Raw genomic sequence first — 22,820 nt, 5'->3', positions numbered from 1 at the left:
GTGGATTTCCCTTTTCTGTTTTCTCCAGTGTTAAAAACTGAGAGATTTCATGGGCAGGGAGGGAGCAGAAACTACTTGTCAAGTCCCTGATTCGCAAGGCCCATTTTCGCTTCCCAACTCAGAAGCCAGCGAGGTGGGTGGGGTCAGGTGGGATGGGGATTTGCACCCCTTTACAAGATCCTCCTTCTGCCCTGTGGTGGATTAGCACCATGGTGGGCCTGGAACAGCTGTTGACCACATCTGGCCTCAACTCCAAAGTGGCCTGAGTAGCCAGATCTGGCCTCTAGCATCCCTGGAGGGAAGAGGAAGTGAAAGGGTTCCTTCAACCCTGATTGAGTGAGATCAGGGAAGCATTTGAGAAAAGGGCTCAGGGAACCTGAAGCAACCTTGGACTTTCTGTGGGTTTAGCACTGTGAAACTCCTGGGATCCTTGGACTGTTGGGTTACCTTGCTTGGAAGGCTATGGTGGGGCTCCCTGCTCACGAGGGGGCTCCCCCTGTATCATCTGATGGAAATGCCTTTTGTCCTGATTCTTAAAGACTCCAGGCCCTACAAGCTCATAGTCCTTCCTCTCTAATTCATGGCGTTGCTAGAAAGACTCTCTCCTCTCCTGAAGAACTGGCCTCCCTTAGTGCAATGAACACAGCTGCCCAGTCCCCTACTGTCTCCTGACCCCTTAAGGTACTTCAGGCCTGGAAACATTTTCAAATCTTTGTGCCTTAAAGGTGGAAAATCAGACCCAGGGTTCAGTTTTGGCAAAATCCACAGTGACAGATCCAAAAACCACTCATCCGAGGGCTTGATGAAACCCTGCAGTGCCAGGCTGTGCCTCTACAGCCATCAGCACAGGGTTTGCTTGGGGGCTATTTCTAAAGGCAATGGGCAAGGTGGGGGAGCTCCTAGCTCCAGAGCAAGGTTGAGGAGCTAGGCTGGGGTGGTGGGAAATGGAAGGAGATAAGAGGAAGAGAACAAGGCATCCAGGTACCACCTCTGCCCCAGAAACAGAAAGAGGGTGGCACAAGAAAGGTGGCAGATAGGAGAGAGAGAGAAGAGCTGAGAGGCACAGAGGGGAGCAGGAAGCACTGGCTCCTTGGCCGTGAACCGCTGCAGAAGGGACCTGGCCTGCTGGGCTCAGCCTTGGCCCTGTGCTGAAATTCCAGCTGTGTGTGCAGCCCAGCTGGCTCCATGCCAGTCATGTGCCAGCTCCAGGCTGATCAGAGAAATGGGGCACATGGCAGCATATAGACCAGAAGCCAGGAAGTGTAAAGGGCTAGCTGTCCATGCACTTAGTCCAGCACACAAGGGCTAGCAAGGCCGGCCCAACTCACCCACAACCTCTGCATGTCTCAGAGGCCTCAGACACCACTGAGGATTGCCTGTCAACCAGGTTTGGTGCTGGGCACTAAGGAGCCAGAGAAGTCACCAGATCCAGACAGTCAAGCCCACGTGCCTGACAACTGCCAGTAGCTGGCATGATAGTTTGCCTCAGGAGACCTGTGGCAAGGAAGCATAGATACTGGTCAGTTGCCAGGTTCTGCCCCAGCTGGGTGACCTCAGGCAGGCTGTGGCTCTCACCTTAAAACGGGGCTCACAGGAGGACCTGCTTCATGCCTGCGGCCTTTATATGGATCTGACTTAGAAGGTGAAATTGGAAAGGGACGAGGATGCAGCCTGGCATATGGGCCCAGCGCTATGTTAGACTCAATGATGAGCAACCACTGTCTTCTCGATCCTAAGGGGACCCTCCTGGTTCAGACTGATGGTCCTTCCTTCGACAGCTTCATTTGGAAATAACCTCAGACTGGCTTCCTTTCTCATGGGCACATATACTACCAGCAGGAAGGGTGGGAAGACAGAGTGACCAGCCTATGGCCCTCAGCTTGGTTCCTCACTTTTCTAGGCCCCGAGCAGAGGACCCATCCTAAAAAGAGATGACTCAGTGGTTAAGAGCACCGGCTGCTCTTCCAGAAGACACAGGTTCAATTCTCAGCACACACACAGCAACTTACAATTATAGATAACTCCAGATCCTAATGCTATCTCTTGGTCTCCATGGGTACTGTATTCGCATGGTACACAGGCTTGTGTGAGAAAGCAAGGAACTAAATAACCATTCCGACAACGGCCATCACCTGAGGACAAGGATCTCCAGAATTTTGGATCCTGTGAATTGGGCCATGTGGGGAAATCCTACCTACATAGGCCATCTCCACGACTGCCCAAGGCTGTCTACACACAGTACTCAAGACATTCACACCTGGTATAGGGGGCAAGCCTGGCCCTAGAAAGACAGAACTATAGGATTCTAAAGAGAAGATCAACATGGAGGGCTTGGAAGATGCCAGCTGACTGCTACTCAGGGTCTGCGTGACCTTGGAGGGCCTGAAAGACACCAGCTTACTGCTTCTCAGGGTCTGTGTGACCAAGGACAGGCGTCTGGAAGTTCTGGGTCTGTTCCTTTAACTAGGAAACGAACCACCGTGCGTTAGTCACAGGAGGGCCATAAGGACTCAGCTGAGAATACAATGTCTGGCTTGTGGGCTCAGACCTGGGCATGAGCCACAGGTACAGATTCATGTGGGGCCAATACCGGAGGAGGCCTTGGCTTAGCAGTCTCCTGAAGGTTGGGGCCACTGCTCTATCCACAGTCCTATTTTCCAACTCCCTGGTGTATACTATTTCTCTAGGGAGCCATTCCACTCCTTCCTGCCCTCCTAGAGGTAGCCAGTATACAGGATGCCTTCTCCATGAAGTCCCTAGGTATGGGGTTCTTGCTCTCTGAAAGCGGGTCATGGAGACATTTCTCCTTTTGTGTTTATCTCTCTGCCTTCAGCCTCTCTGGCCCAAAATTGTGACCTCTTGAAGGTAGGAAGCAGGTCCTCGGACCCAGAGCCTCTGGGGAACTCACAGGGCTGGCTGACAGTGTGTGGTAACCTGGCTAAGCTCGCACGCAGGAGGCATCTAGGGCAGGCTGGCAAGCAGTCCATGCCATGCTGTGGAAGCACTGGCCCCTGCGATTCTTATTATCTGTGCTCCCCCAGCAGGCTACAAGAGGCTGAAACTGGGGAAGGAGGGCTTCCTCCCTGCCCTGCCCAACCCCTCTCCTTCTCTCCCTCTCCCTCCCTTCAACCTGCTTCTCCTTTGTGCTCTGACCGCAGAACCCGCCCCTCACCCTGTGAGCCATCTCTGGCTGCCATGCCCTTGCCCCATGCCCCCCTGGATCCCCAAAGGCCGCTTCATCATGCCTCAGCTCCCTGCCCCGCCTCCCGCCCAACATGTGCGGAGCCCATGGCCTTCTGCCAAGGCCTGGGGCTGCCAGCAGAGGCAGAGACAGAAATCTCACCGCTCGGTAGGTTTTCTTCTGCCCAGCGTGCTTGGGGGCTTTGCCTGGCTCTGCGGAGCTCTCCACGTGCATCGAGTAGATGATGTCAAAGAAATCTTCCACCACAGCAACCCGCTTCAGAGAGATGCCCTCCGGCTCCGACAGGCCATCTGCCCCCTGTGACGGGATGGACAAGCGGTGTTAGTGTCAGGGCTGATGGTGGGTGAGAGCTGGGCCCTGAGGCCAGGCCACAGGTCAGGGGAGGGGGGTAGGGACTTTGCTGCTCCCTGGCCCAGCATGGCCTCCAACAGTCTGGCTAGAGGTTGCAGAGAAGAGGGCGCCCACTGGGTCTGGGGGAGGGTACCAAAGTCAGGGTGGCTGAGGGGCTCCTAAATCTACCAGCAACAATGGGCAGAGAAACACGACAACACCAGTACAAATTAGGAAGCCAAGAGGCTCCATGTTCACAATTCAGGCAGATTGTGCCAGACTCCCAGGGAGCTCTCGAATCACACACTGTGCCAAGACCATCCTAGAAGTCTCTGGGGAGGGGGAGTGCTAAATAGATGCAGGGCCCCATCAGGAGCTTGCCAATTAGCAGTAACCTTTCACTGTGGTCCTGGGTCGGGGTCCCGGGGGACCAGCTCCCATCACCTGGGTGGCTCCTGCCTTCGCCCAGGCCTTTCGGAAGAGCTTTTCACTGCTTTCCTCCCTCCCCACTTCAGCAGCTGAAGCCAGCCACAGCACCCAGGCTCTTTGTGTGGGGAGATGCACAGAAAAGCAGGCTGGAGGCCATGTGGATGTGGCAGGGCTAGGAGCCTGAGGGCTAATGGGCCCCAAGCCTCTTCTCAGGCTGGCCCAACAAGGTATGCCAAGATGGAGACTGAGTTCCTTGCGGCCTGCTGTGGGAGGTGTGGGAGGCGCCACACCCCTGAGGAAGGAGGCCTTAGGGAGACTACAAGGCATGAGTTCTAGGTGAGGCCAGTGCGCCATGAAGGTGTTTCCTGGCCCTCAGAATACGAGGTCCACGGATCTGGGGACACCAGCTCTCAGCCATCATCTCCCTAGGGGAAGGTTGGGACGGCTCTAAGGGGCTTCAGAGATCAACAACAGACAGTGCGGAAGGGGCTGGATGATGCACCCAAAGATACAACTTAAGATAATCCCTCCCCAGAGGAGGAAGGCTCAAGGACAGCAGCCCTGTGGAGGTGTGGGATTCATCTGCTGGCTCACACCAAGAAAAATGCCTGGCACATGGGAGGTGATTGATAAACAACCGCTGTTGAGCAGGCAGTTGGCTAGCAGCAGCAGAGCCACGCGCTGTGGACATGCTCCACCCCACCATGGAGGTGACGTGTGGCCCTGAGTAGCTGGTTATCCTGCATCTTTGAGCCTCGTGCTCTTCATCTATCAAAGGGGAAGAAAACGCTCCATTGCCTACAAACTTCCATGAGGACAAAATGGGACAGGGCGCAGCACTTGGACCAAGCCTGGCAGGCGGGGCTATTTCCATAACCACTGTTATTAAGGAATGCTTTGGAAGGAGTGTGGTGGTGCATGTAGATCTCTGTGACTTTGGGGCCAGCCTGGTCTACACAGCAAATTAGACATTCAGGGATACATAAAGAAAAGAGACCCTGGGGCTGGAAAGATGGCCCAGGAGTTAAGAGCACTGATTGTTCTTCCAAAGGACTGGGGTTCAATCCCAGCACCCATAACTGCCTGTAACTCCAAGATCTGACACCCTCACACAGAGATACATGCAGGTAAGACACCAATGCACATAGAATAAAAATAAATAATTTTTTTAAAAAAGAAATGAGACCCTGTATTTTAAAAAAGTGCTTTGTGACTGGCCAAGTTTCTGAGTGTGTGAGACAGCTGCACACTACAACTCTGGGAGGTTCTGATGGTTGGAACATGCCTGGAAACAGGACAGGCACAGATAGCTTAGACCCTCAGACTTTGAATTTGAAGAAGAATACAGGTCTAGCAGCATACAACAGACAGACTTCGGCTTTCCAGACAGATAGGCAGTGATGGTAGAATGGGAAAGCCTTTTAACCACAGGCCTGCTTGGGGCATTTGTGGTATGGGTTGAACCCTCGAACTCCCGGGCATCTCTGTATGATGACTCTGGGCTAAGGCCGCACCTGCCTGATACAGCTCCCTTGCTAGTCAGGATCTAATTCAGTGGGGGACCCCTCAAACAGCAGGCATCTGTGTAAGCACATATGTGCATGTACAATGCATGGGCGCAGGGAGGCTACATGCTGGCCCACCATCACTGCTCAGACTTCCAGCTCCCCTGGTGGTCACTTACGAGATGAGCTATGAGATTACATGTCTTTCCAGATTCAAACTCTCCAGAACTCACTTTTACCTCCCTCTCGGGGTGGGTGTGGGGGTTTCCTAGGCCTCTGAAGTCCTAAACTGTCTTTATGGGCTCAGCAATGGCCAGCTTGTTTATTAGCTGACTGGTAACTGCCAGCACTTGGAGATCTTCAAATACTGCCCTGACAGAGTTGAGACAGTTCTGGCTGGCCTTGAACTCACAGGGATTTTGTTTTTAAGATTTATTTTTATTATCTGTGCATATTTTTTTATCTGCACATATATATGTGCACCACACGTGTGAAGAGCTGTGTCAGACATGCTGGAACTAGAGTTACAGACAGTTGTGAGCGGCTACGTTTGCTGGGAATGGAACCCACATGCTCTGGAAGGGTAGCTGGTACTCTTGATCACTGAGCTGTCTCTCTAGCCCTCCTGCTTCTACTTCTACGGTGCTGGGGTTACTAGTGTGTGCTACAAGTTCAAGCTCAGACATAGGAAATTTCTTTAAAAAGACACTGCTGGCTGTGATAGCACAAGCCTTTAGTCCAGCATTCAGACGGCAGAGGTAGGTGGATCTCTGTGAGTCTGATGACAGCCTACACTACATAATGAGTCCCAGACCAGTCAGGGCTATACTGTGATAACAAGTCTCAAAAACAAGCAAACAAAATCCCAGTTTATTTATGTGTATGGATGTTTTGTCTGCTTAAATATATGCGCACCTTGTGTATGCCTGATGTCCACTGAGGCCAAGAGACACTAGATCACCCGGCACTAGAGTTACAGTCAATTGTGAGCCACCTTGTCAACGCTGCTAACTAAACCCAGGCACTGTGCAAAAGCAGCCAGTTGAGCCATCTCTCCAGCCTCCTCAATACACTTTAAAAAAAAAAGGTTTATCTATTCAAGCCCATGAGTGCCCTATTTTGCATGTATGCCTGCATGACAGAAGAGGGCATCATATTCCATTACAGACAGTTGTGAGCCACTATGTGGCTACTGGGAATTGAACTCAGGGCCTCTGGAAGAGCAGCCAGTGCTCTCAACAGCTAAGCCATTTTTCCAGCCCCCTTGAAAACACTTTGTGCTTAGGAATTTGCCTTTGTCACTCTGATCTAGTTTCTACAAACTGAATCCCATGAGATAACATCCACATGCAGAGATGTACAGTCTTGTTTAATTCTCAAATAATGTGCTTAGGTTGTCCTCAAACTTGGACAGGTAAGTTTTTCCTGAGTCCAAAATATAACTAATGGTTGTTAGGTGTGTTAGTGCACAACATTAATCCCGGTACTTAGGAGACAGAGGCTGGTGGGTCTCTGTGAGATTTCTATTTTAAGATTTATTTATTATGTATACAGTGTTCTGCCTCCATGTACGCCTGCAGGCCAGAAGAGGACACCAGATCTCATTACGGATGGTTGTGAGCTACCATGTGGTTGCTGGGAATTGAACTCAGTACCTCTGGAAGAACAGCCAGTGCTCCTAACCTCTGAGCCATCACTTCAGCCCCATGATCTCTGGGGATTTGAGGCCTGTCTGGCCTGCACATCAAGTTCCAGGCCAGCCAGAGCTACAAAGTGAGACCTTGTCTCAAAACACAAACACACAAACAAAAAACTCCCCAAACGAATAAACCTAGGTAGAACAGCAAAAGATATTACTGAGTGCCTGTCCTGTCCCTGGGCTAGCCTCCCACTGCTATTCTTAGGTACACTTGGGTAAGCAGTGGCTTTGCACCTGGTCCGGTGTGATCATAAAATTATCCCAGGGAAACTTCAAGGGAACATTTATCACTAACTCCCTCTTTAAAAACTGATTGCTCAGCAGGGCGTGGTGGCTCACACCTGTAATCCCAGCACTTGGGAGACTGGAGGAGGAGTTCAAGGACAAGTCCAACCTGGGCTACACAGTGAATTTCAGACCAGACTGGGGGCCATATAGGACGTCAAAAATTTTAAAAAAAAAAGACTAATTACTCATTTTCAACCTTGGGTCCTGTCTTTGGTAGGGGAGGGCCTGTAACCAAAAGAACTCAGATCACACAAGGTTAGTCCTCTAGTGAGTTGGGGCCACCTGGTCATTGTGTGGGTAACACCCTAAAGGAAGAACACCAGAATGTCTCTCTGGCCTTCAACGAGAACCCCAGGAAGAAGGTAACAAAGCAATCTGTCAGCAGTCACAAGACCGGTATCCATGAAGGTCATGTGACCTTTCTGGTAAATGCTGCAGGAGGGGCATGCCTTCTCTAGCTAGGAATGCAGACAGGAGTTAAGGGGACACAAAGTGTCTTCCCAATAGCCTTGGGAACCTTGTCTGTCCCCCACCCCCTGCCCTGGACCAGGCAAGTGCTCTGCCACTGAGCAGTGTCTCTAGTTCTCTCCTTAGCCTTGGGATGCCTCTGCCCACCCACTTCTGCCTAAGTACCCAAGTCAGCATCATCGAATCCAGTGCTGAGAAAGGAATTTCATTTTTCTAATGGGACTGGATCAGAGGGGACCTGGCCTCTCCTGACTATTCCAGCTTCCAGAAAAGTCAGGTGGGCGTGATGGAAAGAAACTCTACAGCATTTCATGGGAAAGGACATGAAAAATGCCCGATCACTGGGAGATTCTTCTCTGTAAGAAAGAACATTTCCATGGTAACATACTAAAGAACCATCCAGTTCCAGAACAACCAAACAGACCCAAACTAACCTAACTGGACATGATATCCATTTTAAAAATTGTAGAACTACCAACTTTCTTAGACATTGCCAGTTCCCTTAAAGCTAGCCCATTCTAATTCTGATCCAGAAGTTGGTTTCCAAGCAACTGAAACAATCACAAAATGTCTACTTTAATTGTAACTGATGTTTCAAAATATTTAGAACTCTGATCCTCCAAGTGTGGGTCCTACGTAAGCAGCGTGAGTACTGAGCGGTGGTGGCACACACCTTTAATCACCATACTCAGGAGGCAGGGGAAGGGGAATCTCTGAGTTTGAGGCCACTCTGGTTTACAGAGCTAGTTCCAGGACAGTCAAGGCTACACAAAAGAAACCCCATCTTGAAAAACAAAAACAAACAAACGTTTAAAAGGGGGGGCTGGAGAGATGGTTCAGCAGCACTGGTTGCTCTTCCAGAGGACCCACATAGTAGTTCACAACTGTCTGTGACTCCAGTTCCAGGGGACCCAACACCCTCACACAGACATATAGGCAAGCAAAACACCAGTGCACATGAAATAAAATATACAAAAAAGAATCCTATGAACAGTTGCTAAAAATGGGTGTTTGGGGGCTGGGGATATAAGTTGGCAGGTAGAGTGCATGTCTAGCATGAATGAAGCCCAGGGTTCAATCCCTGGCACCACATAAACTATATATGATGACTTATACCCATAATACCAGCACTTACAGAGTACAGGAGTATCAGAAGTTCAAGCCAATTTTCACTGTATAGGGAGCTCAAGGTCAGCCTAGGCTACATAAGATTCTGCCTCCAAAAACAAACAACAAAACCCCCATATTGTCATAGTCTTTCTCAGTCTACCAAGCCTTTGCTGTGAGGTTTTTAAATGTCTATCCCAAATGACTATAATGCAAAAAGATTTTGAGAAATGCTGATTAGAACATCTCCATGATTGAGACATGTTCTGGGCTTCCAGGCCTTGTGTGTTAATGTTTTCATCTCTAGTGAAGGCTTCTTATCCCAATGGAGGTGGCGAGGACTCTAATTGGGCAATGCTACTATATATTCAAGAAATCTGCCCTGAGACTTACTGTGGATTACAGGTATATGAACAGGGACCCCTGGCAAGCCTGATCCTGCACTTTGACTTGTTGGCAAAGTTACTTTAGGAGGGTCTTGACAGGTATTTTCTGGATCTCTCAGTTTCTTCAAGTGACCAGAATACTCATCAAAAGGAGATGGCTATATACAGAGCTGAAGACCAATGGGAGGAACCAGCAACTCAGCCAGTAAGCTCCTGCCAAGTGGCCCCAAGGCAATCCTTGGGAGTATTCCTTAGGTCAAGTCCTCTGATGGAATCTTGCATCTCCCACAGAAGCCAATTAATAGACCCCTGGTCTTGATAGCCACCACAGTACAACTGCTAATGGATGGCAGTTCTGTCATCATCTGTACAACTTTGAAGTTACTGGGTACTAATAAGTTACATACTTATCAAGGTGGGAACACCGCTTCAACCCACAGGGCACCTTTTAGTCTGGCATCATCCCTATAATAGGGCACTATGCTTTCCAGCCACAAGAAGGCCATGGTCGAGAGGATGTTGCTAAAAACAGGGATATTTCTCAAGTGGGTTCCTCCTAAGGGAGAGGAAGGAACCACGGAGAAAGTACTTAAAATATGTGGTCTTGGAGCATTCCAGATCCAAGTCTTAACGAGGCATGAAAATCAACGGACGGCTGCTGGAGGACGGCAGCAGTCAGCAGAACACACCCCAGGGGAAAACCTCTGGCTTCCACTTGTGTGGGAGTTTGGGACTTCAGGGGGTTGATTGTACAGGCAAACTCAATGATGCCTCTCCATCCCATCTAGGCCAGCCAGTAAAGAGGCTTCTTCCAGGCACTGACAGGGCTTGTTCCCCGCTTTAATCAGTTTGGCCAGGACTTGAATTTGGGAAGTTTCAGGATAAGAAATTGCCTAAGTCTTACTCCAAGCCCTGAATGGAGCTAAAAGAAGAACCAAAGGGAGGAGCCTGCCCCCTGCAGAGGAGTCACAGAGGGGTAGGAAGGAGGTGGAGAGATCTTAAAACCACAGAAAACCCGAGAGATGGAAAAGTAGAATGAGAGAGCTTCATCCAAACCTCTCAAAGTCTCTCTCAGAGGCCCAGGGGCAGCTGGTGAGGATTTGGAAGGGGCAATCAGATGACCAAGAAGGGCCCTGCTCAAATACGAGTGACAATGTTTTTATTTCTCCTGACCATGCTACCTAACTGAAAACAAGCAATCCCTTCGAAACAAGGCTCACTCTGGAATCCTCTGGCCCCCAGTGCCACCGAGCTCTGAAGACCTGGATGGGGCAGAGGACCCCCCCCCATAAATAAATGCATATGCAAGGCACCGAGGACTCAATGTAGCACCTGCCTCTTCTCCACCCTCGTGCTCAATCTCCAACTGTTAGTGCGGAGCACTGCCATCGAGTCGCACCTGCCATCTGGAACAGGCTCACATATTCCAAGACCTCCTTTCTGCTTCGCTGCACCTCTATCTTCTTTCAAATCACGCCGAGGAGGGACATGCACTCCCGGGGCCACTGAGAAATTGCCTGGGATGGACCCCAAAACCACAGCGAGGTTCCACATCCTTCAAGATGCTCCCAGTAGTCTTTCCCTTTTCTGCTCTTTTTTTTTTTTTTCCTCTCTTTCCTTTTGGCTTTAACTCTGGGGTTCCTGACAGGGTACGGGACGGGGAGGGAGTGCAGCGGCACAAAGCAACCCTTCTGGAAAAGAGACGGGCTGGGGAAATAGGTGACAGACTGGAATGAAGCCCCCCCTTGGGAGATATTGCAGGGTCAGGGACTGGCTGCAGGGGTCTGGCTGATCTGAGCAATAAGAGTGCTCCTAGAAGTGAGTCAGAATCTGAGGACAGGCCAGCCCTGCCCTCAGACAAGGAGGGCTGCGCCTCAGTTTCCTCAAGTGTGAAATGACACCATATGCACCATGGCTTTCACCACCTCACAGGAGGGCTGCGGGAACCCCAAACGAAGCACAAACATGCCTGCCCTCTCGAGACATTCATAAATGACCGCTGTCGTCACCACTGCAGGACGGGCGCCCTCTGAGACTCTGGGGTCCCGCCTCTCTCGGGAGTCTCAGCTCCCGAGGACTGGGATTGGGGACCGGACCGCTGAATGGGTTCTAGGCAGAAGGAGGAGACACTGAGCCCGACATGTCCCTCCGGACCTAAGCGGGAGGCCCGGGTACGCTAACGAGCAGGGGGCCCCAGGTGCGGGCCCCACCCCAGGTGGGGGGGCGAGGGGGAGGGGCGCGGCGCGCGCGCTAATGACTGTTGACAGCGCGCGCAGGGGCTGGCGGGCCGCGCGCGCCGCTGACAGCTGCTAGGGCGGGATGAGGGGCAGGGGTGAGACCGCTCGCTCGCGCTCCCCACGGCGCACGCGCGTGTGCCCCCCCCCCGGGAAGGGGCGGGGAAACAGGCGCGCTCACGCACGCGCGCGCGCGCGCGCGTGTGTGTGTGTACCGGCCCGGGTTCGGAGGGCCTGCTGGAGCGGCTCGCGCGGCTCCTCGCGGGCAGGCAGGTAATGAGAGTAACCATGGCAACCCACCAGAGGAAGTGTATTCTGCAGGAGACGTTAATCCCCTCTCCCCGGAGCTGGGACAGCCTGACTTTCCATTCTCACACAGTAATTAGATACCAGCTGTCAGTGCAGGGGGGGACGGCTCCGCGGCTGCAGCCCGGCTGGGGGGGGGTGCATAAAGGGGTGGGGGGAACGTGGGGAGGGGGGCCGTTAAAGACACAGGGACGCTTTGCGGCCGTGCGCCCAGGGCACCCGCCTCCTTGCGCGTGCCCGCGCACCTGGAGACCCGCCCGCTCGGGGGCCCCGCCCATCCCACGCGCACCTGCTGCGCGCGCGCCCGTCCACCCTCTCCCTCCCGGCTCCTGCCCCGCCTCCTCGCTCTCCACACACCTGCCCTGCTCCGCCCTCCATCCCGACGCTGCCCACCTGTCCTTTGTGCGGGGCGGTACCACTGGAACCTTAGGGACTGCCCACTATGTGCCAGGCGCTGTGCCAAGCCTGGGCTCGTGCAGTCCTCCCAGACCCTCCGAGGTAAGCGCCTCACTGCTCCTCTCCCAAGGCTCAGCGGGGTGTGGCCATTTGCTCGAGGTCATGCAGACTTGTACACCCATCCTGATGGCTCCCATTTGGCCAGGGAGCTACAATTCCTTCCCTTCACATCTGTGACAACTCTGGGACCTCCCAACTGCTCTGGGGGACAAAACAATCACACTGGTGGCTGGCATCGTGATGCACCTACTATGTGCCAGACAGTCGGTGCCTCATTTCACCTTCCAGAAGCCCGGGGGATTTATTACTCTCATCATACAGGTGAGGAAAGAGATGCAGAAAAGTGGTGCTGGCCTCCACACCCAGGCAGCCCTACTCCAGGACCCATGCCCCAGCTACTGGGATCTATTAACCCACCTCTGTATTGAGGAGGCTACAATCCAGCTCACCTCTTTCCCGTTTCTCCTGGCTCAGCTTACTCAAGTCCTGTCCCCAGCATTGTTACAAGCCACCTCTCCTGGTCACTGAAAAAGTTCAGGAAGCTTCTAGGCCTGAAGCCACTGTTCCTAATTTATGTCCAGCCTTCCAGAAACCCTAGGTCTCAGCACAGTCACTTGGAAGTCATTCCCTCCCCGTTTCCCAGATAGAAAACTAAGACAAATCGGGGCAGGAAGCTGGCCTTGTGATGCTTTAGGAAAGAGGTCAGTCCCCCTCAGACTCAGTTGGACCCAGAGCCTCCCACCCCACAGTAAGGGGGGCATGCCAAGGAAAGGCAGGAAGTTCAGATAAGGAGAGCCAGCTCTTGGGACCAATGGCGGCTGGTGTCTGGGGCAGGAGAACGCTATTTGATCCCTTCTCCACTGCCCTGGCCATGACCTCTTCTTCACCACCCCCCTCACATCCATGATAGACAAGGCAGCCAGCACCCTGGACTGCAGCACAGAATCCAGTGTTCCCCAATTATGCTTCATTCTAGTGAGAAAAGGGGGGGAAGGCTAGGCCCAGGGCTTTAGGGACAGGGTACCCCTGGGGCAGCCCCGCCCTATACTGGGGCCTTGGCTTAGCAGCCTCCATCTCAGGGTTTCCTGCCTCCTCTCTCCCCATCTCTCAGTAGCAGAGCAGCCTAAATTTGGCTCGAGGAGGGAATGGGGGAGGTGGCAGCAGGCGGGTGCTGTCAGAGGCCAGGGCGTAGCTCCCGTCTAGCCGGCTGGCATTTTTGCTGTCTGGAGGAGGGCAGGGGGGCCTCCGGCAGGCAGCCCTCTCCCGGAAAGGGAGATGTTCGTACCTTCTGACACACACTGAGTAATGTGCAAACGACATGCAAACTGAGTTTCAAATCAGCATCTCAGCCAGAGAACAGCTTGGTGCTGCTTTGAGGATGAGAACAGGGCCAGGGGCCTCCTTGCCAGGGGCTCGAGTAGGGGTCAGGGACACAGCTGGTCTAGGGCTGGGCCTTAGGAGAACTCCCTTTCTGGCCAGTTACAGTGGCTGAGTACCAGCCCAAGGGCAGGGCCTTGACTTTCTCTGTCTGCACTGCCAGAGCCGAGCACTCCCTGTTGCACGGTAAAAGCTGCCACCTTGTTCAAGTCTGACCCTGGCTTGCCCCTGGACAACTGGGCTAACTCCTCAGCAGGCACCGCTTTCTAGATAGCCACGGTGCTTCCCCCAAAGGTGGGTGTAGGAAGTGATCTGGAAAAAAACCTGTGCTTTAGAATCAAACCTAGATTCCAGATTTGGTTGAACAAGTGAGACATTCTGGTCTTAGTGCCCCACATCTAGAATAAGGGTTCAGAACCTCATGTCCATGGGCTGGCCTTCCACACTGTGGGCATACTACAGGTCTCTACCTGGTGACCTTGGAAAGGTAGGTAATGGGCTGCCTGCCCTGAGACCCAGCAGACACGTGACTGAGGCAGTTCTTCTTTCCAGCCCTCCACCATCCCCATCGCAAATGACCAGGAGGGGTAGGCTGGCCCTCAACACTATCGGGTATGGGGAGTTGGGGGCCCCTCTTCTTGGTAACTCTGTTTAACCCTAGATAACTGCTCTCCTGCTCCCTCACTTGGCACTGATATGAGCTGAATCCAACTTCCTGCCACCCAGAAGCCACTTCCTGCCAAACTTGAGCTGATACCAGAAGAACTTGTTTTCTGTACACAGAGCAGTCCCTGATGGGGTTTTTGCATTGGCCAGTCTACCTGGTAGGGCTGGGTGGGGAGGAGGGGAACTCTGCCCTCCTTACCTACTGCACCCACCTGCCGTGCCCTAGCACAACTTCCCTGCTCGCCAGCCTTCCCAGCCAGGTGTTCCGCTGGGCCCAGACAATGTTTAGGCCATGGCACACAGTCTGACCCAGCCAGCCTAAGAACACTGTGTGTGGGCGAGGCCACCGGAAATGTGAGTGACTGTCAACGCATGACAGCAGTCATAGCTGCATACATGAACATGACCTCACAGCCACACAACCATATGGAGTCACGGGCAGTCTCACACACAGTTAACTACAGTCATACTCACAGTGCATGGTATCAGAACCCCTGGATTCATACACATGCACCCAAGGTGAGCATGGGTGTGTCCATACTCTTTGAGGTCTGCCGGGGCAGGGTCTGGGTCTTGGACTAACCCTAGTAAGAACAGCTGAACAGTACCACCACCACCATGCATATATTACAGCTGAGTAAACCAAGTCTTTTTTTTTTCTTCCTGAGACAGGGTTTTTCTGTAGTTTTGGAGCCTGTCCTGGAACTAGCTCTTGTATGCCAGGTTGGCCTTGAACTCACAGGGATGCACCTGCCTCTGCCTCCCAAGTACTGGGATTAAAGGTGTGTGCCACCACCGCCCGGCTCAAGTGAACCAAGTCTTAGAGAAGTGTCCCATCGAGGCACCAGCTGCTCACACTGCTGTTCCAGCTAGGCCAACCGCCCCCCATCTGCACACGTTCTGTTTCCTCAGCCTGCACTGCCCTCCAGGCTCCTTCCTTTAGAACTGTCAACTCCCACGACCCTAAAACCCAGGGAGTCCCTGTTCATTTCTTCAGAGTCTGGGTCATTCACAAAAGAGCACACCTCCCCTTGGCTTTAAGGGACAAGGAGAGGCAGCCTTTGGTCCTGGCTGCAGTCATGTTCTGTTCTGTGGCACAGAATAGGTGTTCAACAACTATTTCAGAATGGAAAAGACTTCTAAGGACAGAGTCTGGACTGGAACCCAGGACACCTGAGGCTGGAGCTCATTTCTGTGCTACTACGCTTTTTAGGCTGCCCACAGGCCCTTTAGCAGCAGTGATGAATGAATGAATGAATGAATGAATGAATGAATGAATGAATGATCCAAGCTCTCAAGAGCCTAGGCCAGTGATCCCCAGGCTAACCTCCTTCATTTCCTGGCAGTGGGGACATGAGCCAAGCTCCAGGCCCCTTGGATAGTGGCAGGGCTGACGGCCGCCTAAAGCCGGCTGTCAGAAGCTTGTCTGGCCAGAGCTGCCAGCAGGGGAGACCAGCTGGCAGTGCAGGGTCCATCGTCCCAGGCCTGGAATCTGAGACGCCCTCAGAGGCCCAGCTTCTCTTTGGGCCCCCACAAACTGGCCTTTGTTCCTGGGCTAGCCAAGACCGGCAGCTTGGGCTTTCTCTCTGCCTGCGGCACCCGCGCTGAGCTGGCGAGGTAAATGGGCCAGCCTCCCCTCTGTCCATGCCCAGGACGTTGCTTCAGGACTAAATGGAGATGTAATTTTCTATACAAATCCATGACAATTTAGACGGAGTGATTGTAATTGGCTTTTCAATGGAGGTTTTGTCCAGCGCTGGTGGCTAGAACTGGGTGGCCTGTTTGAGGCAGGCTCCATTTAAATGACAATAAAGCAATAATATTGAGGACTTGTACAACGCCCAGTGTCCCTCCTGAGCACTTGGGGAGCCTCATGTTTATGGATCTGCTCCTTCCCTAGGGCTGTCTGGACAACAGGGTGCTGGGGGGTCACTGTGGCAAGGAGAGAGGTGGCTGTACCTTTGGGTTTCAGGAAATAACTGTAGAATGGCTGAGGCAGGGCCCATGTCCCCAACTATCTGTTCCCTCATTTGTTACACACCCACTAGCCAGTACCTTCCAGGGCTGAAGGCTAGTTCAGGTGTTGGGGTGCTAGTAACCTCCCAGGTAGGTCAGAGGGAGAGTCTGCCATGCCTCAGTATATCAGTGTGGCAGGCATGACCAGGCCCCAGAGAGCACAAGCCCAAGTCTGACCCTCTTGTGACTGGCTTCCCAGGGTCTATCCCTGAGTTTCCCAGCCCTGAGGTGGTGCAGTAGAAGTCCTAGAGAGGATGGAATGTGTTCAGGGCTCAGCCCAGTACCTAGCATGTGATTGCTGGTACTCACTAAGGGCTCCTGCTCAGGCAGACTGGCTGGTAACCTCAGGCAGGACATGTGACTAAATCTCTTCAAACTTTCATTGGTTTTTCTTTAAAATGGGGGATTTTAGGGGAACTGACCCCATGGGGTTCTGAAGATTAAGGCAAGGGCGTGTCCAAACACTTAGCACAGGCCAGGCTCCAAGAATGACAGCTTTCCTGACTACAGCTCCTGCCTCCAGCAGCTTCTGTGAGAACAGCACTGAGGGGACCCACAGCAAGAGGACCAAGCTGACAGGAGCCATGGTGGGGCCGGTTCTGCTGCCTGAAGACACAATGGGAAGGAGTGATCTGGAGGAGGCTGTGTGAAAGAAGGCAGTGCAGAGAAAGCGACGTTTGGCTGGACCGCTTTGCCAAGAGGAAGGGTACTTACAGTGTTACCAGGAAGGTTCTGCAGCCTGGTCACCTGTCAGTGAGGTGTGGTGGCCACCAAGACTCTGTTGAAGTGACAGTGTTCACATCACTATAGAAGGCAAGCAGGCTGGGCAAATGGCTGGTAGGTGGGAAAGCAGCTGCCATCATAGGTAGCATAAGTGAGTGAGACAATATGGAAGCCATGTCTGGAAGCCCTGTCTTTACTCCCAGTGTCACAGGCTGCCACAGAGAAATTTTAAACAGGTAGTGATATATCCAAATTCTTTCTTTCTTTCTTTCTTTCTTTCTTTCTTTCTTTCTTTCTTTCTTTCTTCCTTCCTTCCTTCCTTCCTTCCTTCTCTTCCTTCCTTCCTTCCTTCCTTCCTTCCTTCTTTCTTTCCTTCTTTGAGGGTATCACATTTTAAGTCAGAGTGACCTAGAACTCACTATGTAGCTCAGGCTGGTCTGGAACATGTAGCAATCCTGCTGCCTCAGCCTCCCAAATGACAAGTATAAGCCAACAGACTCCTTTTGGCTGCTCATAGAGAATGGGCTATGGAGAAAGGGATAAGAAAGAGAACAAGAAGGCTTTAGAGCCGTGGGTGAATCACTGGGAGAAAAGTGTCAGATCTGAGAAACACAGACACTGGGTAACTGTGGGTGGATACGAAGGCAGAAATGTGGGCTGTGGCAGGGGGTGGGCGCCAGCACCAAGGGACATGTGGCCACTGAGGTGGGAGAAGCTGTATGTAGCTAGAATACAAGCAGGGGTGGTGGGAAGGGGCGATGGAGGGCAGCCCCTCCTGCCCATGCCAGGCCAGGACTCTGGAGCTTATTCCTGAAGGCGGTGGGGCATCAATGTCAATTTTCCCCAGGCAGGAAAAGACCATGCTGAGATTTGTGGTTTGTGAAAGATCATTTTAGTGACAGGGTAGAGGGTGGGAAGTGGCAGGTAGGTGAGGCTGAAAGGAGAGAGAGAGAGAGATGGCGGTTAAAGCGGTCCTCAGAGGCCTCCAAAGCACCTAGGACATCTTCTAACTCTAAAAACAAAACCCTCTTTTCTCAGAAAGGATTACAACAAGGCCAAGTTCTCACAGCGAGTCAGTAGCAGACAAGACAAAAGCCATCACAAATAGTTTTTATCTGAACTGCCAGTCCAGAAACTACTGTGTCACCAGGAGGTGGCACTCTGATTGTCCCCATTTTCCAGATGAAGAACCAGAAGCTCTTCAAGGCTGCCACTCAGTCACACAGGGACCTACAGCCGGGACTTAATCCAGGCAGTCTGGCTCACCCTGCACAGCAGAGATCCTAAGCAGAAGGCCACAGGCCCAATGGGGGCCATGGATATATCCTAGGAGCCATGAGAGTGTATTACAACTTTAAAGTTATTGCTATTATTAAAAAGTTGAAGACGACCACAGAAGGAGAAAGCCTGAAATTAAGATCTCTTTGTGTTAGCATCCTCAGGGATCTTGTCTATCTCCGGTCATCTCAGAGCGACACCAGGTTCACAACAGCTTGAGCCTCTTCTCTGACTCCAAACAGTCAACTAGACAGCTCAGAAGGCAGGTATCCAGGGATTCTCTGGGAGACCAGAGGAAAACATGTGCTTACTCAGCAAGCACTTGGGCCTCTCTCTCCTGTGCACAGTTCCAAGCCCTCAGCACTCAGCCTGCTACACCAGGCCTTCTCCAGTGTCTCTTGCTCAAGGCACCTGGAGGGATCCTTAACTCTCCTCTCTTATTCACCCACTTCCTGCCTATTTTCATCTTTGAACTCTATCCAGTATTCAAGGGCATCCTACCATCCTTAGGAGCCAGGGAGACGCATGTGCTAACGGTTCAGGGCCAGCCTCTACACTCCTCTCTAGGTCTGTTTTGTGAAAAGGACAGGACAGAGCAGGTCACTCCATTCCCATTATCCTTCCATCCAGATTTTGGAGCTTGGCAAAAGCTCAAGTGATAAGATACTAGGTTAAAATTCTAATTCCTAGCTGGATGTGGTGGTGCATGCCCATTCCAGATCTTGAGGGCAAAGACAGGCAGATCTCTGTGAGATCAAGGCCAGCCTGGTCTACATAGTGAGTTCCAGGTCAGCTAGAGATACATAGTGAGACCCTGTCTCAAAAAAACTGTTTCTTCTTGAGTTCCCAAGCTGAAGGTATGGCTCAGAAACAAAGGCACTTGGCTAGCAAATATGATGCCTGGACCAGGACAGGTGGAACACAGTGAGAAAGTGTGGGTATCTAAAATGATGAGTTTGGCTTTCAGCACCCTGGGTCAGGTCCGAGTTTCGTAAGATGGCCCCACAATATCTTCTAGGGCCTGGCATAAAGCAAGTGCTCACAATGCTGAAAGGACTGGTGGTGAGCGATGAGCCCTTCATACCCCCGAGAGCCTGAGCATCCATTCATTCTGAAGGCCTTGGCATTCCCAGTAAAAAACAGGACACACGCTCTCCTGCCACAGCCTTCCGTCTTTGCACCAACCACCACATGGACCATGCCCTGTGTGCCAAGCACGGACCTAAGATCCGTATGCTCTCCACTGTGACCCAAGAAAGCAGCAGCAACTACTTTTTATGGCTGAGTAAACTACAGCCAGGAGAGGCTAAGTGACAAAAATGGCCAAGGTCACATAGCTCATAAGTGGCAGAGCTAGAAACCAACCCGGGCTGCCTGACCCCTGACCCCTCATTCTTCAGCATTATTCAGGTCGCTCCTCAAGAAGAAATAAGGTCTAGAGAGGGAAGACTGCTCAGGTTGCAGACGAGGACGTGCCTAGCAGGACTGCAGGTTGCAGACGAGGACGTGCCTAGCAGGACTGCAGGTTGCAGACGAGGACATGCCTAGCAGGACTGCAGCACCATGGTGTGGTCCAACTTTCACAGATAATGACACAGAGACTTGTTAATGATGAAAGCCTGGCCTTAGCTTAGGCTGTCCCACTAGCTGTATAACCTATGGTTTGCCATGAGGCTTCTTAGTTCTCTTTCATTCTGTATGTCCGACTCCCTCCATGTCTAGCTGGCGCCTTCCTGTGCCTCAATTATCTTCTACTTCCTCTCTCTGCCCGGAAGTCCTTTATCTCCTGCTGGGATTGGCTGTTGGGCTCTTTATTAAACCAATCACAGCAATATACAGTATACAAGTATCCCACAGCACCATGGCCCTTCCCTAGCTTCTGTTACGTATCTGATGTCATCTAGATCTTTGGGCTTCCAAGCTACTCTGGTGGCTCCCACAACTCCCACCTTGGAATGAAGGCAAATCTGATATTCCTACCACCACACCTGCTTGACTATGGGCCCTGCATGCAACACCACCAACATTCCAGGCAGGATGTTCCCGCTTGTGCAATAGTGGCTCCACCACTGAGTAAGACCAACAGCCTTCCAGCTGGATTTAAGGCCATTCCATAAGAGGAAGGTTAAGCCTGGTACTATAAACCAGAATAAAAACCTATGGCTGGGGATCTCGTAGGTCCCAATAGGAAAGCAACTTCTATTTTTTTTTCTAGATAGATGTGATGTGCCTGTCAAACTGCCTTCTAAACATGTGTATTTATGCCCATAGATCACTGTTATCAGACTCACTCATGACTACTGGGGAAGCTCCTGAGAACTGTTACTGTGACATGTGGCCAACTTCTTAGCCATAGTGGACACCTACAGTCACCCCCTCCAAGTCTCAGGGATAATGGCAGAAGAATGGGCCAGAAAAAGTATAAGAGCCAGACTACTCAAAACAGCTTCAGGAAGTCCCTGAAACTGACCAGATCCACTAGGCCCCTCCCTACCAGAGTCAGCAACAGGAGCTGAGAGCACCTCTCAGAAGGAAGCTGAGCTGCAAAGAAGGCTCTGACCCCAATTCAGCTGCCTGGGGGAAGCAGAAACCAGCCAGGCTGCCTTAGACCAATGGAGATACACACAAGGGCACTCCTCAACGGGTTGAGCTGCCAACAGGCTGTGTAGTGGGCTCCAGGTTCCCAGTTTGTGAGCTGTCACCCATGCTTTGGTGATGCAGCTGTCTTTGAGTCATTTCTGCTCTTACAATAACCCCTCACCCGTATTTCTGGAAGTAACCCCTATAAAACTCATTAGTTCAGCAAATCGGACTTCAGTGGTGTCTGTCCTTCTGGTCTGCTGAGGGTACTCTGTCTGGGGTTAGTAGACTATATGTGTGCTGGGTCTCCCCAGGAAAAGTTTTGTCACACAGTATCCTCCTGCCTGGAGTATCATGGCCTATTCAAAGTCACCCCTCCATGTTCCATGTTCTATTCAAATGTCCTCCTTCCTGGAAGCGCTCTCTCTCTGTCTGTCTGTCTGTCTGTCTCTCTCTCTCTCTCTCTCTCTCTCTCTCTCTCTCACACACACACACACACACACCATCAGGGAGAATCATGGCAGTTAGTGCTCTTTGTAAGACGGGGAAGCACTCACATGAGAAGGTGAGGCACCAGGAAGGGAAATGCCTTGCCCAAAGACATTGCCTGAGCAAGGACTGAACCCACTCTCACATGACTTGAAGTTAGACTTCTAGACTTCTAGGATGGGCTATGGCTCAGTGGTAGAGCACACTTACTGTGCCCACACAAACGTGATATCCAACTCTCCAGGTATTCCTGCCAATCTCATCCTTCTGTAGTTCAGAAGCAGCCAAGACCCTCTAAAGATACAAGGACTGAATGGGGGAGTGGAAAGACAAGAGTCACACAGGCCATGTGACCTTAGCTCCTTGTTAGGTATGAATTTTCTTTCTTTTTTAAAGATTCATGGATTTGTTATGTATACAGTGTTTCTGTCTCCATGTATGCCTGTACACCCCAAGAAGGCATCAGATCTCATTATACATGGTGTAAGCCACCACGTGATTGCTGGGAATTGAACTCAGGACCTCTGGAAGAACAGCCAGTGCTTTCAACCTCTGAGCCATCTCTCCAGTACCCACGGTATGGATTTTCACTCTGGCTTTCAGGATGCTTGTTTAGGTACCAAGAACACGTTTGAATGTTTGATACATGGCACCCAGAGTCATCAGTGAATGACTCACATTTTAGACACAGTTGCTGGTAGTGACAGCTGGTGCCCCATGTCAGTGGAGGGAAATATGGCATCCTGGACCCAGTAATTCTACTTCTTACTATACACACCTGTGTGGGATGAACATCTATATTCAAGATGTTCACTAAAGTCTTGTGAAAGCAAAGTACTGGAAGGATTCTGAATGTCTATCAACAGAAAATGGGGTAAATAAATTATAGTATGTCCATAAAAGTGAGTATTATACAGAAATAAAAAAGAATGAGAATGTCCTTTTATGCTCTTACTTGCTCTTGTGCCAACAGTGCATAGATCTAGTGCTTAGGAGAAAAACAACCTGAAGAATGTAGGGACTGAAACTCTTAGATGAAAACATAAAGGAACCTATGACCTTGGATTAGGTAATGGTTCTTGGATGCTGACACAGAAAGTATAAGCAATAGGAAAAATCAGACAAATTGAACGTCTTCAACATGTGAAACTTTTGTGTTTCAGTAGACACTGCCAAGAAAATAAAAGGTAGGACTCAGGAGGATGAGACAGGAACTCACAAGTTTAAGGCTAGTCTGAGTGATGTATTAAGACTACTGAACTATGGTGGTGGCACACACCT

General features: G+C 51.5%; 1 protein-coding gene across 4 annotated transcripts in view; it reads right to left on the bottom strand.

Moving 5' to 3' along the window:
• The window catches only part of Nol4l (nucleolar protein 4 like), a 120,595-nt gene that overhangs the window by 71,961 nt on the left and 25,814 nt on the right, over positions 1-22,820 (bottom strand). For 3 of the 4 annotated variants that reach the window (XR_015739041.1, XM_087911098.1, XM_087911100.1), the window contains exon 2: positions 3,344-3,499. Coding sequence is in view for 3 of the 4 variants with exons in the window: in XM_087911098.1 (XP_087767224.1) it covers positions 3,344-3,499 (156 nt within the window). In the remaining variant the exon portion in view is untranslated. Of the gene's footprint in view, positions 1-3,343; positions 3,500-10,813; positions 10,992-22,820 lie in introns of those variants that run through there. The other variant, XM_087911101.1, reaches the window with a different exon arrangement.

This window comes from Myodes glareolus, chromosome 10 (assembly GCF_982192425.1).
Source record: "Myodes glareolus chromosome 10, mMyoGla1.1, whole genome shotgun sequence".
In the NCBI taxonomy this organism is placed as follows: Eukaryota; Metazoa; Chordata; class Mammalia; order Rodentia; family Cricetidae; genus Myodes; species Myodes glareolus.
The sequence above is the reverse complement of the archived record's forward strand: the minus strand, read 5'-3'. Positions and strand labels throughout refer to the sequence as shown.